The 15,062-nt window shown below is 46.3% G+C and overlaps 1 protein-coding gene across 2 annotated transcripts; it reads left to right on the forward strand.

The window, feature by feature from the left end:
- Positions 1-5,067: 5,067 nt before the first annotated feature.
- On the forward strand, positions 5,068-14,816 carry REELD1 (reeler domain containing 1). Of its 2 annotated transcripts, XM_088526616.1 has the most exons (7): positions 5,068-5,284; positions 6,439-6,661; positions 8,791-8,974; positions 9,076-9,130; positions 9,649-9,973; positions 10,719-10,782; positions 14,238-14,816. In XM_088526616.1, exons 1-7 carry the CDS (start codon positions 5,068-5,070, stop codon positions 14,814-14,816), a joined length of 1,647 nt encoding a protein of 548 aa, XP_088382742.1. The 2 variants fall into 2 exon arrangements, with proteins under 2 accessions (XP_088382742.1, XP_088382743.1); XM_088526617.1 differs by lacking the exon at positions 9,076-9,130 and having other exon boundaries at positions 8,791-8,963.
- The last annotated feature ends 246 nt before the right edge of the window (positions 14,817-15,062 follow it).

The following is a 15,062-nucleotide window of genomic DNA, read 5'->3' on the forward strand; positions in this document are numbered from 1 at the left end:
GGTTCCAGCTCACTGTCCTTTCTGCAAGCAAATCAACTGCAGAGCCAGTAGTTTTGTAGTCTGAAGTGCCTGTGCCAAACTGGTTCTCTGAGGCAGAGAAAACGGACAGGAGTAAGCCTTCCCTGACCTGTGCAGGTTATGGTACCAAATAAAAGGATTTTGAGTGAATGAGGCTCATGAGGCCACCTCCAACCTCTGTACTTGTTGATCAATATGCCTGCTTGTCTTGTCTCTAAACCCAAAACATTATTTCAAGGAGTGAAGTGGCTACTGGCTCACCAAGGAAGAACTGCTTACTGGTTATAACCCTGGTTATGGTGCAGTATCAAAGTATTTCTCAAGCTGTAAGTGAAGCAACCAACTTACTGTTGTTTGACAGCACTGCGTTGCTTACATCTATGCATGCTTTATACACTCTTCTCTACTGCAGCTGCAGCACACCTGGTGTGTTGAGATGTGGAAGCAGCCTGTAAGGAGGAGAAAGTTTCTGCATCAAGGAGCCTGGAATATTACTGGTTTGCAATCTTCCCAGGCACCACATTGATGAAATTTCAAGTAACATGCTTTACAAATTATCTCTGTTATCAAGCTACTACAGAGCATGTACTATTTTCACTAATACTTTTTTTAAATCCCAGCTGAGGGTTTGTTCTCTTCAAGAAATCTGCTACACAAACACTGCCAAGAAAACAATTAGCAGAATTTAAGTTGTCTTATATCCCCTTCTCCATGCCAGCTTCCTGTGCACACAGAAATTTATGTCAGAAAAAAAGCCCAAACTCTCTCTCTAGTGACAGCAATGACATGTGATCTTTTCTTGTCTGTGTCTGGGCCCCATTGTCAGAGTGATATGCAGAGCCTGGCTGAGCTCAAATGACTCCAGTAGGTCAAAGCTCTGTCCAGAAAAGGCTGAGGCAATGCTGTCCTGTTGGGTAATGCAACCAAAGGCTATGGAGAGGACTATATTTCTTACTGGAAACATATGCCTGTCATCTGGCATTAGAACTTGTAGTTCAAGGCTGCTGATAGGTGCTCATGTCATAGTAATGACTGTGACAGGATTTTTCCATCTGTAAGTGGAAGATGATTGTAACATTTGGTTTGGCTGCAGCTTTGAAACCACTAAGATCTTGGCTTAAGAGCAGACATTGAGGATGAACTCTGCATAAGACTGTATTTCAAATCAGCCCAGCAATTAGGGCTGTGTCCATGCAGCACTGTGCAGATCCCCGAGCTAATCTGGAACGAAGTTGGTCTAGCTGCTATAATACCTGCCTGGCAACGTGCTGCCGTTAGCTCCAGTTAGCTCCAGCTGCAGAAGCCACCAGAGCAATGTTTGTGTTGTGCTACATCCTACACTGTCACAGCTGGGTTGGTTCCGGATCAAATTAGCTGGAAGCTCTTCTGCTTTCTCCCTGTATCTGTGCACTGGAGGCACGGCCTCATGATGCAGAGTGCTGACCTCAAGCAGTAGCTCTATAGGTGAACACTGGACACTGCTGCTTTGGGTTCCCCCTGTGCTCCCCTTGTGCTGATTCTCCCCGAGGTGGAAGCCACTGGAGAAATTGCCCTTACTGGAAATTGCCCAATGAAAACTTTTGCTCAGTGCACAGCAGCAACTGAAGAAGACGATGCAGTGCTCTACCATCATGCTGTGATTCAGACACAGACACTCACCTGGAATATTATTTTCAGATCTTGTCGGTCTGTAACAGAATGACTGCAACAGGTTTGGTGGGTTCACATGTTTCCCCTACAGACTGTCAGGGGGTCTGGCACTGCTTCTGCATTACACTGGAATTAAAAGCAAAGAAAGTTTAACATAGGAATAAGTTAAGGAATAGTCACAGAAGCCTGGTTTCAAGAAAGGATTACTCATTAATATACCATTATTTGAATGTACTCCTTTTTTTTTATGCATAAAATATCGATAATGGCAGACTAGAATAGAAGCAATAATGTAAACTATTCCTTTTCTTCCCTGCCCCTCCTGCAACTGCTACAACCAAGACTCTCTGTAAGGAAAGAAAGAAAGAAAAATGAAGAGAAAGCAAAAGAAAGAAAAAGTGAAAGAGGGAGGGAGCGCATGCAAGGAAGAGCTTTCTGTCTTGGAATTCAGTGGATGTAAGTCCTCCCTGAGATACAGAGAAGAGAGGTCCATTGACAGCAGACCTCTGCCACCAGCTTCCATACTTTTGAAACAGTTATACAAATGAAACATGGGCTGCCAGGGGTAATATCTTGAAGCCAACCAGCACCTTGTTTTGCTTGTGGACACAGCCTGTAGGTTAGGGAAGATAAGTGAGAACACTGCTAATAGAGGGGGATTCTGCAAGTCTGCCTTCAGTTTCTGGGAGAAGCCCCAGGCAAGTTCCTTGCAGCATCTAGTCTGGCAGTGGCATGAGCAGCAGTGGATGAAGCTATGTCTGTAAAAAGCTCTGAATTTTCCAGCCTAGCAAATATATCCGGCCACTCTTGGTCACGGAGATGCCTGAGAGCGCCCAAAGCAGCCCAGAGACACTGTCCTTAAACATTGTTGTCCCTTGTCCTCTTCTTGAGAAAGCTTTGCTAATCCCCAGCTCCAGTGGTTCCACTCCATCTATTTGCGCAAGACACAGCGACACACCAGGAGTTAGAATTAGATGCCCTCCCTGAATTTGTGACATGCGACACTGGCAGGCAACAAAACAGTTATTTTATTAACACATTGATTTCCTGCTGGCATACAGAACAGATGCTAACACACGTCCGTGCACAGCACACATACAGCTGCATCTGTTTTCCAGGTTTTTGGCTAAGCAAGTAGCCATTGTTCTTATCAGTGACCTGAGGACAAAAGGGTGAAGTAAGGACAGGGCGGCAGCTTTCTGCAGGGTTTCCTGGCTCCGGTGGGTTTGCAGGATGTTAACGGTTACTCCTGGCTGGGCCGCTGCACGATGCACAGTCCAATGATTTCTAGCAGAATTTTGCTTTTACTGTCAAATAACTCCCAGGTAAACAGGAGCGATAAGACATTCAGATCAGAGGGTGTCACAGACTGTCACAGGGAAGGGGCTTGGCTTTGTTTTGAAAACCTGCTATTACGGAAGGGGATGTAGGGGAGGGAATGAGGGGAGGATGGAGGGCACAAGAAGTCCTCTCCTGCTGCACTGATGTAAAGGAATTTCAGGATACCCCATACAAAACCCATGGCTTGGTGCTGCCTCCAACCTTGCTAGTTGCCTTCATTTTCATTGCGTAAGCTTGGAGATAATAAAAGGGGTGGGTGGGATATAAGACAAAAACTAATACGATTAAGGCTGGAGTGGGGCATTGACAGAGAGTTCCTGCAGTCCGGAGCATTAGCAGTAACAGCTGCTGCACTTCTCATTAGAGGAGGGAGAGGAGAGCTTTGCCGGCAGGACGCGTCCCCGGCAGGCTGCGGGCAGCGGGACGGCGGCGGAGCGTGGGCACGAGGTAAGGCGGCCGCACGGCCCGGCCTGGCCCGGGCTGAGCCCTCACCGCCTGCCCGGCAGCACCGCGGGCCGGGCTGGGGGAGAGCCGGGGGCACTGATGGCACTGAGCAACTTTGGGGGAAAAGAAGGGCTGCTCAGAGCTATGAGCTCCTGAGAGAAATCACATCCAGCTAGGGAGACGGAGGTGTAACCAGGGGGGTAGGCTGACTCCACGAGGATGAGGGCATCCCACCTATACTGCTGCGGTGGCTGGAATATTTGGGACGGCTCCTCTGAATCCCACAGGCATCTCTGGCACGCAGCTGATAAGCTGCACAGTAGGTAGTTAAACTACATCCATCTGCTCCCTGCTTGAGGCTGGGAACAGAGTTTTATGTGCAGTGGCAGTTTTTGAGAGTCAGCTGGCAAGTTTTAGCAGTGATATAAATGGACGTGCAAGCTCGACCTCCTCAGTCTAATTTCTTTTGATTTATTTACATCTACTTACTGACTGAGTGTAAGGTAACCTAAGCCAGGAAAACTTGCACACTGAGAAGGTTTTAGAAGGATCTACATTAAAAGCTGCACAACCTGCTCTAGAATTCACATTACCACTCACAATAACTACTCTGCAATCATTCTTTATCTTTGCTTTCAAATGTGTACTGAAAAACAGGAATAATAAAATCCAATCCATCCATCCAATCTGCAAATGTTTTGTGCCAGCCACCAAATCTGCGAGATACTAAAGGCCTGTCATGTAGGAATTATTAAACTTCTGTAATGTCACAAAAATGCTTGCACAGATTAAATATTGGATAATAATAAGAAATTTTAGCATTAGCCAAAATGGCTGTGTGTTTATCTTAGGCTTCTAGTGCTAGTTTCAAAGATAGTATCTCTGATGTCTCATAATCAACACGGAATTTTGACAGAGAAGGACAAACCAAAATGCTGCTGGAATGTCAAATACGGGTGGAATAGTTAGCACAGACATGCTGGCGGCAGCAGGCAGAGCAAGTCTCCAGGACGTGAAACTCTGGCTGCTGGAAGCCGCTCTGCGCTCACGCAGGTCGCAGCCAGGGGCAGAGGGGGGCTCTCCCGCACGCGCGTGAGCAGTGGGACGCGGCGCTGCGCTGTCCTGCCGGCCCGCCAGCACTGAGAGGCTCTGCCGCAGCACAGACCTTGCAGCACGGCTCTGCACATGGAAGGGACAGGTATTTCCCTCTGCTCTCCCCACTGAGCAAGTTGTATACGTGGGCAGGGAATGGTAGAGAGTGCGGGGCCGACCTGTGAGCGCATCAGTACTCCTTCTCCTCCCGCTAAACATGACAAGAATGTTTAGAGCAAATGTGTCTCAGCTATTCACTCAACAGATGACTTCACAAGAAATGCATTCTCCTGTGGGGTCTCTCCCCCTCAGCCTCAACAATTTAGTTCAAAACGTGAAATTTACGGATTGCCAGAGAGGCTCCATGTGCCACAGAGATCATTTATTCTCCTTCATTCCAAGGCTGTGGGAAAGGCTGTTGTGGAGCTCAGTTAATTCAAAGGTGACAGACACACCTGTGGACTGCAGCCGCCAGAAGTCACTGCTTTGAAGTTAACTCGCCTGTTGTTTTACTGATGTAAGATGGAGGATGGGAGGAAAGTCCACGTAGTTGTCATTGGATGGGCATGCACAACGCTGTGCTTGGTTTCATATGCGGCCGCATTCTCTCACGGAGCGAGTCCCTCCGCCTGTACTGACATGATGCCCCAGCACATGAGAGCTCAGCTGCACAGTCCCAGGAACAACTACGTCACTATCCATACCAATATGTCCTTCTTCCCAGGTGACAAGGTACCAGGTAAGGAACGACAACTAATTTTATGTCCTAGCGCAGTCAGGGAAAAAGTCTTAAATCAGTTAGTTACTAGTTCTACCTTGTTGCAGTTTTGTTGACAGATATTCAAATCACATTCAGCCTTGACTCTAAATCCTGTGTACTGAGCAACGAAGTTTTCTGGTCTGTGCTCGAAGGAGCAGTTATTTAAGATGAAATGCATTTAAAGAACAGATGAACGCATCTAAGAAACACACAATAACTAATCTCTGGTGATGATGTTAATCTCTCTGAGGGATGGGAAGAGGGTAGCTTTCACATGGCACTGCTCTGTGAAAGCTATATCCTATTTCTCACCACATGGAAATGAATGTAATTAGAGAGATTCTTCACCTGTTAGATGAGGATAGGATGGGCATTTTTGTCAGCAACTGGAAAGGCTGAAAGGATCACAATCCGCCTGCAAGTTCTTTGTCTAAGTTTTCCCAGATGATGTCTGACTCCAGGTGTTCACCACATTGCAGGCCAAATGTGTGCGGCTGATGATAGGTTTAGATGCTTTGGGTAGGCTTCACTCACCTCATCACGTCTCAGTCACACAGGAACTCACCACATGCACTGGCGTGTGAGAAGCACCCCCCGAAGGTAAGCAACCTTGTCCCACACCTGTCCAAAGACAGCATGAGTTGCCCCCATCAGTGGCCAGCTCTCTTCACAGTGCGCGGAAGTGTCTAAGTGACGACCTTGACTCCTCAGCAGGGTGGGCAGGATGACTCCTCCCCAGCATGGCTGCACCCGAGGAGGAAGCAGACAGATCTGAGATCTACCTTTCTCTAGTCTGGCCACTTGCCCGCTCTCTCCTACTTAAACTTGTTCCTCTCAAGGACGCCGTACAATCTTTTGCATACATGCAGCGTGGTGCTCAAGCCTCCTTCTTTAAAATGGCTGCATGCTGTAAAACACAGTCCGCTTAGCAGCTTATAATCAAGGAGGGCGGAAAAAGACTCAAGCAGGTCATCTGTGTACTTGCCTCCTGCGTCTAGCATATCCAAGAAGGACTGTAAGGACAAAGATAGATTTTTTTTTTTACATGGGGTTTTCTTCTGGTTTTGGTGGTACCAAGGAAATTTTCACTGCAAACAATTAATCCCTTCAAAATGACATATTTTGTCTTGTAGTGACCGTGAGGAGTAGCCGGGATTTTATGGGCTTTTTGCTTCAAGCTCGCAAGGTGTCTAATGATGAAATTGCTGGCACATTTGTTTTTATTCCTCCTGGTTCCAAATTGCTGACTTGTTTTGAAGATGGTGATACTGTCACCCACTCCGACAAATCCCTGAAAAGAAACTTGTCCTTTGTGTGGAAAGCACCAGACCAACCTATTGGAGACATCAAGTTTTTGTAAGTACATGTTGGTTCCTAACCAGAATTTGTCTTCTTAGTCAAAAAGGTGGCTCTATTTTTCCATTGTACCTGTCCAACACAGTGGTTTCATCTTGAATCCCATATCAAATGCTACAAAGGTGTCCCAACTGGTATATAAATTGCCCTTTTTATCTGTGGGTAGTGCTCCTTTCTATGTAAATAGTCAGTATTTTTTTCAGAATAAATAAACCAGAAGAAAACAGCCTAAACGCTTAGGAAATAGAAATATTAAGGCTAAGGAGAGAACTGTGATCACTTGCCTGACTTCCTGAATAACATATCCCACAGAACTTCCCTGCCTACACAGTATTGTTACATATCATTTCTGTGTTTTCTTTTGTATTTAGAGTTTTTTAAATCTTAAACAGATTTATTCACAAAGTTATTATTTTAAATTGAGTAAGAGAAAGCAAGCACTGAGTCAAAAATTGACCTCACTGTTCTGCATCAAAGTGCCAAGCTGCCCAAATATTTTGGTTCTCTCTTGGAGTGGAGTTAAAACTTTCTAACCAGCTGTTGTAGGGGAAGCACAGAGATTTTTTTTTCATTTTGGATGAAATGAAATTGTTATGTATTGACTTCACAAAACCACTTAGAAGCTGCTTGGCCAGCTCCCTGGCTGATCCCCAAAACGAAAGCTTCCTGGTGAGTCCCAAGGCTCGTGCATCTCATTGTGATTCAACACAAATTCATTGAAACAGATATGTTTCTGCTCAGCATGTCCATTTTGTCCATTATTTTACACTGGAGAAATACTATTTAAACGTGCAAAACTAAAACAAAAATAACCCAACTCCCTGCTTCCAGCCACCCACTCTGATCCTTCCCTCCCTATCTTCCGACCCCTAAAGTGGCTTCTAACAGTGATTCCCCTTTCTCCATGCCAGGCCAAGCCATGCCTCTCAACACCGGCCACTCTCCTCTCCTTGGAAACCTCTGGACACCCCCTCCTCCCTGCTCTCTCCTCTTCCCTCAGCCAGCTCTGTCTCCTCCTCCCTCTGTATGTGATGGCGCCCCTGCTCTGGCATCTTCCTCCCTTCTTGGTTTTTCTGCAGTTGGTCCCTATTCGTCCCTTCTGCCTCCTGCCTGGCTGCCACGTCTTGCATGCTGGGGGTGGTTTCTGCTGGCCCCCTTCCCTCGGAGGAGCAGGAGAAGCAGCACTTTCCTGCTCCAGCCCCATGGGCTCGCCACCATGTGTGGTCCCACCATGGTGACCGAGCGCCCCATGGGGCAGCGCTGCGCAAGGCCGGGATATGGCAGCGGCCCCAAGGCCACCGCGCTCCTACCGAGACTGTGCAGGGCTGAGGTGCCCTGCCTCTCTCCCCAGCTACTTATCAGTTGCTAAACTTTGGGCAGATTTAATGCAAATAGTAAAAGACACATCCTAACAAAGGTGGTCCCCAGGCACACTGTAAATCCTTCTTTCAAAACTTGTGTCACAGCATCTGAAAAAATTCCTTTTAAGAATTAAGAAGCTCCTAAGAGCTGTTTAACAAAAGAAAACCAGGGCTGGTTTCCCTTTATCACATTTGCAGAAATAGCTGAGCCATCTGAGCTGAAATTCTCCAACAAATACCCAGCTTAAATAAGGCTGTTGGGATGAACAGTTAAAGACTGGCAAAATGCAGATTCTGCCCCTGACAAAGAGCAGAGTGTTAGGCTGGCTTGCATATTAAAGGGCTAAGAGAAAGTGCCCTTATTTTTTTTTCTACCTATACTGCTGTTTGTACAAGTTACAATGACTTCTTTTAATTAGTAAATACCACGGTTGTCTCCTTGCCTACAGAAGATTATAAGCAGAGCTATTCAAAGTTTTCCAAATGCACTTCTATCAACATAGCAAATATAAGGGCTTTCTTTTCATTAAAGTTCCCACACATTTTTTGACTGATCTTAATTATGAGTGATTCTTTACTCTGTATCTTTCTTACAGGACCTGCTATTTTTTATTTGTTATATAAAATGTGTGACGGGATAACCCTTTAATATATTTTTGCACTGCTTCTGCCTTTAGATTAAAGCATTTCTTTTGATTAGCTAAATGTTCTGATGTTTTATTAATGGTACAGAGTGAGTAAATCCTCGCATAATTATATTTTTAACAGCATATCTGTAGTCCAGTCATACTTTGTTTACTGGGCAAAGATTGAATCTGCTACAGTAGCTCAACAAGTGCAAAACAAAACACCTGCTGATAGGCATAAGGCAGCCAAGCCTCTAACACCTGCACCCTTGCAAGAATTCACTGACCCACAAGTAGCAGATATGGCAAGTAAAGGTAGGTGTTTGGTCTCTGACAGCTTCTTTAAAGCATTTTGACAGCTTACCCCATACAACTGCCGTACACAAGTGGCCGAGAAGCCCATTTAACTCACATCCCTGTTGGTGAGACCAACAGTGGCTGTGAAGAACTCCTTGAAGTGAGGACATGTGTCAGAATTCAAGGTAACACAGGCAGCCCAAGGAGGGTACCAACAAGGATAAACAGAATTGTTATATCTTACGATGTCAGCGCATACCCTAAAATATACCAACTTGTACTTGAAATCTCAGTTCCCAAAGACAAGCAAGTTCGATTTGCCATAATGTGTAAACGCATGAATAAATTTTCTCCCTGAATGAGGCTATCCTTCAGACATGTATTTATAAGTACTTATACAGCCTCTCTTCAGTAAAACACTCTACAAATTTAAGACTTATTAAAATCTGACATGTTTCTTAACATTCTTGGCATAGCACCAACTCTGAGTTTTAATTATTTTACACGAATATAACTTGGGCAGTGAGCTTTGTTGCTTTCCAGCTGGGTTGCTATTTAGAATTCAGTGACGCAAAAATAAAAACTACTCTTACGATTTTTACTACTGACCGTTAGCACCGAGTGGGGTTAGAAATAAGCAAGACGAGGCAAACAGCTGACGTGTGTCTCTCCTCTCTTCCGCGCGCTGCCTGTGCCTGACGAGGAGCCGCGTCTCCCGCCGCGGTGCCCAGCTCCCCGCAGCCCATGCACGCCCTGCCGGGCGGGCTGGCCACCCACCCCGCGGCACAGGCGCCGCGGCCAGGCCTCGGCGCGCAGATGGAAGCACAGCCTGTTGCTGACCCACGGCTGCTGTCTCGGGCTTTGCTGGACACCACGGCCTTGGCTGCATTCAACAGCAGCAGAGGAAGCAGCAATTTCAGCGCGCAAGGGCTGGAGCCATCACTTGCTTTCCAAGAACCAGGCCTCACGAACGCCTGGCCAAGCTTCTTCCTTCAAGACGATTCCACCAGCTACAGCCCCTATGACGGGTACTGCGCGAGCACCAAACGAGATAGACTGGGCAGTGGGAACAGCTGTTTCCTGCGCTGAGGGAGGAAGTTATTACTTAGTTTCAGTGTGGCTGAACAAGGGTCCATGCAGGCAGGGGCTTGTGGTTCTGGGGGAAGATGGGAAGGTGTTTGCTTTGCTCAGCTTTTGAGAAATGATTCTTCAGAGGCTGCATATGGCAGACAGTGACAGTGAGACACTATTTCAAAATAGTTAGAGCAAACATTCTCCTCTTGGTCATCTCAGTAGAGAGGCTCAGCTAGGTGCCAGAAAAATGTGATAAAAATCAGAACTGATGGTTGCAGTATTTTTCTAAAAACAGGTGCAAAGTTTCAAAGAAATTATTTACTTAGCAGAACTTTTCCTCCATCTACAGGGAAAAGAAAGAATTCAAAGCAACTATGAAATTTTGGCTTGAGGATGTCTACTCATCCTCAAGATGATGCAGAAGTCTTTGAGCGTCAGGGCTGTGTAGGCTTTCATGCTGTGTTTTACACTGGAGATATAAATTATGGGTATGGGAATAAATGATAAAACAGTAAAAACAGGGCTCTGTATGGCGTGCGTTGACTGTGTGTATCACAAGGCTATTGTAGCAAGTGGTACCCATAATAGATCGTGTTCCCAGGAAACTCTGGAGAGTCTCGGTTTGTGGTTTTTGTTTGTTTGTTTTTGAAGTGACAGACATAAGGTATTAACCTTTTCTTTCCTGTTTCCATATTTTAGAACACAAAGTATTGCCAACGCTACCAAAACACACGTGTGTGTGACATGCACAGAAGGTGGGCAGGTAAGCACTGCGGGTGCAGGGGGTCTCCTCCACGGACAGAAATTGCTGCGACCTGGCAAAAAGACTCTCTGCATAGCCTCTCTACTAAACCACTGCACCAAGCAGTCTGTGTAGGTGTCAAAAGTGACTAAAACCACTTTGAAACTGTTACAAATTTTAATTTCTAAATTTTAATTGGAATTTTATATCTACCTATCTGTCTTTTTCCCTTTGAGCCCGCTGCCTGGGTATTTAAAAGTCCCACTGTGGAAACAATCTAAAAGAGCTTCTCCATATGAAGACATGGTCTTCACTATAGGCTGCTGGATATTACTGGGCCAGAAATTTGCAATTATTTGACACTGAAATAATCTTTCCAGAGAAAGGAATAATCTTTCCAACACAGCCAGGGAAGATACTTTTCAAAGTTCCATATCTCTCTGTGAACAGGATAGTCCTACATTCTCCTCACCTTTAAAACCTGATTTTCTGCAATAGTTTTAAACATTTAATTCTGCTCAAAGCTATTTGTGGTGTCAGTGTGTGCCTGCTCTGTAAATGAAGACTAAAACTTATCCTGCATTTAAAGTAATTTCCTATTTCTCTAAGCACTGAAATGCATGCTCCTTAATGTGCTCACACAAACGCATATTACAAAGTGCAGACAGTTTAAACAGGTACTTTTGCATTGAAGTGCAGCAGTCCAAAACCAGCTTGATATTATTTAGGGAGCTCAATGTCCTGTTTTCAGACCATTTACCTTTTTCTTTAACAAGATTTAAATTGTTCTTACTTGAGGCCTAAGCAAGTTGCTGTTCAGGGACAGAAGAGCCTAATGTCTCCTTTAGCTGTCATGAAAGGTGCAAAGCCAGAAACAGTTTCTCACTTTGTCCTAATTTATCGTGGTGTAAATCATAGTGGAGACTGCTAAGGTCAAAACAGCTTCCCCCTGGTGGAAACAGGGCAGGGTGAGAATGGCCTGGGGTCCATAGGGCACTTGATGTCTTGTTCTAACATTGCTCCTCCTGCTTTACCTGCTGGCTGGGACCCTCCTGGCCAAGCCCTGCAGGTGACTCTCTCCTGGGCTGCACAAAACAGTTGCAAGCTCCCCTTTCAGGGGAAACATCCCTCCTTCCACTGCTAGGCAATTTACTGGATCCCAGGGCAGCCCTTCTGGCTACGGCTATAGCTGCTTACACGCTTGTGGCTCTGTGCTTCCAGGAAAGCAGACAGGGGTGCTCCTATAGGCAGCAGGGCATTTCCTGGCCCTCAGCCAGGAAATGTGGCCTTCAGGTAGCGGGAGGATGTCAGGATGGAGCCCAGGGAGAAAGGCAGTGAGGGGCATGGGAGTGGTGCCACCAGCACAGAAGACTGCATCAGGCAGGAAGGCAGAGGCACCAACGGCTCAGGTTCGTGGGCAGTGAAGGGGAGCACCGGTCCGAGACGTCTGCAGCAGCTGGAGATGGCAGAAGGGCCAAGCTGGCAAGAGAGCTGTCCAGGAAGGGTGACACGGTGAGGGGAAGTCCAGAGGGGTGAAAAATGAGAGCAATGTTGGGTGAGTGGGTGGCTTTGCTGAGGGAGGAACCATGAGCTGGACAGGGCCTGCTAAAGATCAGGTAGAGAGGGGAAAAGACAGCAAGAGAAGGGAAGAAAGCGGAGGACAAAGAGCATTAATCAGATGGGAACTTGTGCAGAAGCTAGAAAGTGAGGATAGCTTAGACATGGGAAACATGTTAGTAGGGATGTGTAATAAGCAGAGGATGGAAAGAAGAAAAATACAGAGGTATGTCAGGGTTGCAAATTGCCACAGGAAGAAGAGAGGTTAACAGCCCAGAAAATAAAAGAGGAAGAGCCCCTGCAACACAGAATGAGAGAGAACTACTTAGAAAGAAGTAGAAGTTAGAGAACAAATACATGACAGACATCAGTATCTGCCATAGCTATGGAAAGAAGTGAAGAAATGAGAGGACTGAAGGAAAGGAAAAGCTTTTGCACTAGTTGAGACCAAAAAAGCATTGCAAAATTAAAATACTGAGAAATAAGGCAAGAAAGGAGAGAAGAAGTAAAAATAATAATAATACTAATAAAGAGCCAATTAAGGCAAGGAAATTCCATTTTCTATTCTGAAGACCCCAAACCTGCAGTATATCCCTACAATGTGACCTTCATATTACGAGGGCAAGTGGTCCGTACAGATGCAACATTAACTTTGCTAGACAGCTACTTTACATTTTATAGACCAACCACTGAAATTCTTTTATTTGCTGCCTATATTTTAGCATCACCTTCATTTTCTTTTGAAATCGTCCCTTCCCCAAAGGCTGCTCTGACCTTCCCCTCCCTTGGTTCACAGCTTGCCAGGGTCCCTACCTCTGCTTTGTGCTCCTGTCAGACTGGCTTCCCAGCAAGATTTAGAAACTGTTAATGACAGTAGCGGGTGAGAGCTTCTCTGGTGTAATTAATGGATGTGTGAAAAGGCCTGCTGGGCTGGACATGCTGAAGAGAAGCCAGCTACTAAGGTCCAGATCCAAATCTCAGTGGAGCCAAAGACTCCACTACATTTCACAGGTTTTGGATTGGGCCTCAGGTGCACAGCAGGAAGGGGAAAATTCAGTGGGGGCCTCCTAAATTATGACTGCCTCACTGTTTGTTTTGGATGGTATCTGTAAGCAAAGCTTGGACTATAGAACTAGCGTGGGGTGGCTGTCATTTCGTGACTGATAAAACAAGGTGCCTGGCACCAAGCAGAGCCCAAGGAATGCACACAAGCAAAAAGAACAGTAATTCACACTGTAATGGGTGGTTAGACAACACTGAGAGGCAGTGGATTTCAGACTGCCTGAATAGACTGAAAAAGCAAGACAGTCTTGGGAGAGAATTATATGTGACAATCCCAAAATACCTGTGTCAAGGGTTTTCTGAAGTCCTTTAGGTGTCCCTGCTCCATGGTCTAAGCCAGTCTGAAAAGGGCAATACTGAAGGAACAAGCTCACTGTGGTCCTAAGCATGTAGTTTGGCTGAGAAGATCAAATCTTTCCTTTCAGCTTGACCCTGGCATCAGTAAATGGAGGAATTAAAAGTGAATTGTGTGTGTGTGTGTGTAATGGCAATGTCTGTGAAAAACACCATCACAACAGCAATGGGAGCTACAGATTTTTAACACTAAGCAGTGATCTTCACCTTTGCCCTTCATCTCTTCCCATTCAACACACTCTATCCCATGCCTACAGGACTACCTCCCAGTGCCTCATCTCCCATGGCAATTGTGATATGGAAGGAGATGTGTTGAATCTGTCTTGTTTCATAAAAGCTACTAAATAACCAGAGGTAGAAATAGCATTATTCTAAGGCCAGGGTAACACCTGAAAGAGAAATCTAGATATGAACTATACAGTGAAGCTGCTAGCGGATGAGAATCTAACCGACCTCCTTCCTACTGCCTCACTGGCTATTCTGTTGTGTGTTTGCTTTCAAAGATGACTACTGCAAACTGGGCTGTCTTGAAAACCTCCCCGTATGCAATAGCTTCTCATTCTGCCCCATATGTACACACTGGCCTGCTTGAAACTGCTGTGGCAACAGCCCAGATTGGCAGTTGGGACTCTGCCAGCAACCTGTCATCAGCTTCAAGGCAAACGGCTCTGCAGCCAGAGGAGGCAGGCCCCAGCAGCCAAGGGGAGGAGGAGGCCGGAGTGGAGGTGGCAGGGAACACACCGGCCTCGGTGACCAGACCAGCTCCTGAGTCTGCCGCTCCTGGGACGAGGCAAGACTCCGGCAGAGGGACTCGGCTCCTAGCAGCCCAGCTCGGCATCCTTCTGGTCTGCACGGCTGTGCTGGGCCTGGCCCTGGTGGCCGGGCTGCGCTGTGTCTGTGCCCAGCACTGCCACAAGCGCACGGAGGTGACCTTCAGCGAGCCGGACACCGCCGTCATCGCCGTGAGGGAAAGCGGGGAGATGCTGCACTTCCGCAGGATCCGCGAGAACAGCTTCGTGCTGGTTCAGGCCGAGTACAACTGGGTCAGCCCATCGGGCAGCGGGAAAAACAGCATAATCTAGACACCTGCAACACTGAAAACAGCGCTAGGTAGGTGAGCTTGTGCAGGTGAATATAACGCTTAACACAGATTATAGGAGACACTAGTGTATCTCCTGTAGAGGCAGCCATAGATAAACATTCCAGCTAGGAAAGGATGGGGATATGCATATTTCTGGGGGGGTCGCAGTACAGACGCAGTAAGTACAGAGAGAAGTGTTTGTTAGTCAAAATATCTAAACTACAGCTGCCAAGAAAATACAAATAGA

This window comes from Tinamus guttatus, unplaced genomic scaffold (assembly GCF_059628265.1).
Source record: "Tinamus guttatus ecotype Peru unplaced genomic scaffold, ASM5962826v1 Tinamus_guttatus_pri_ptg000247l, whole genome shotgun sequence".
NCBI lineage: Eukaryota > Metazoa > Chordata > Aves > Tinamiformes > Tinamidae > Tinamus > Tinamus guttatus.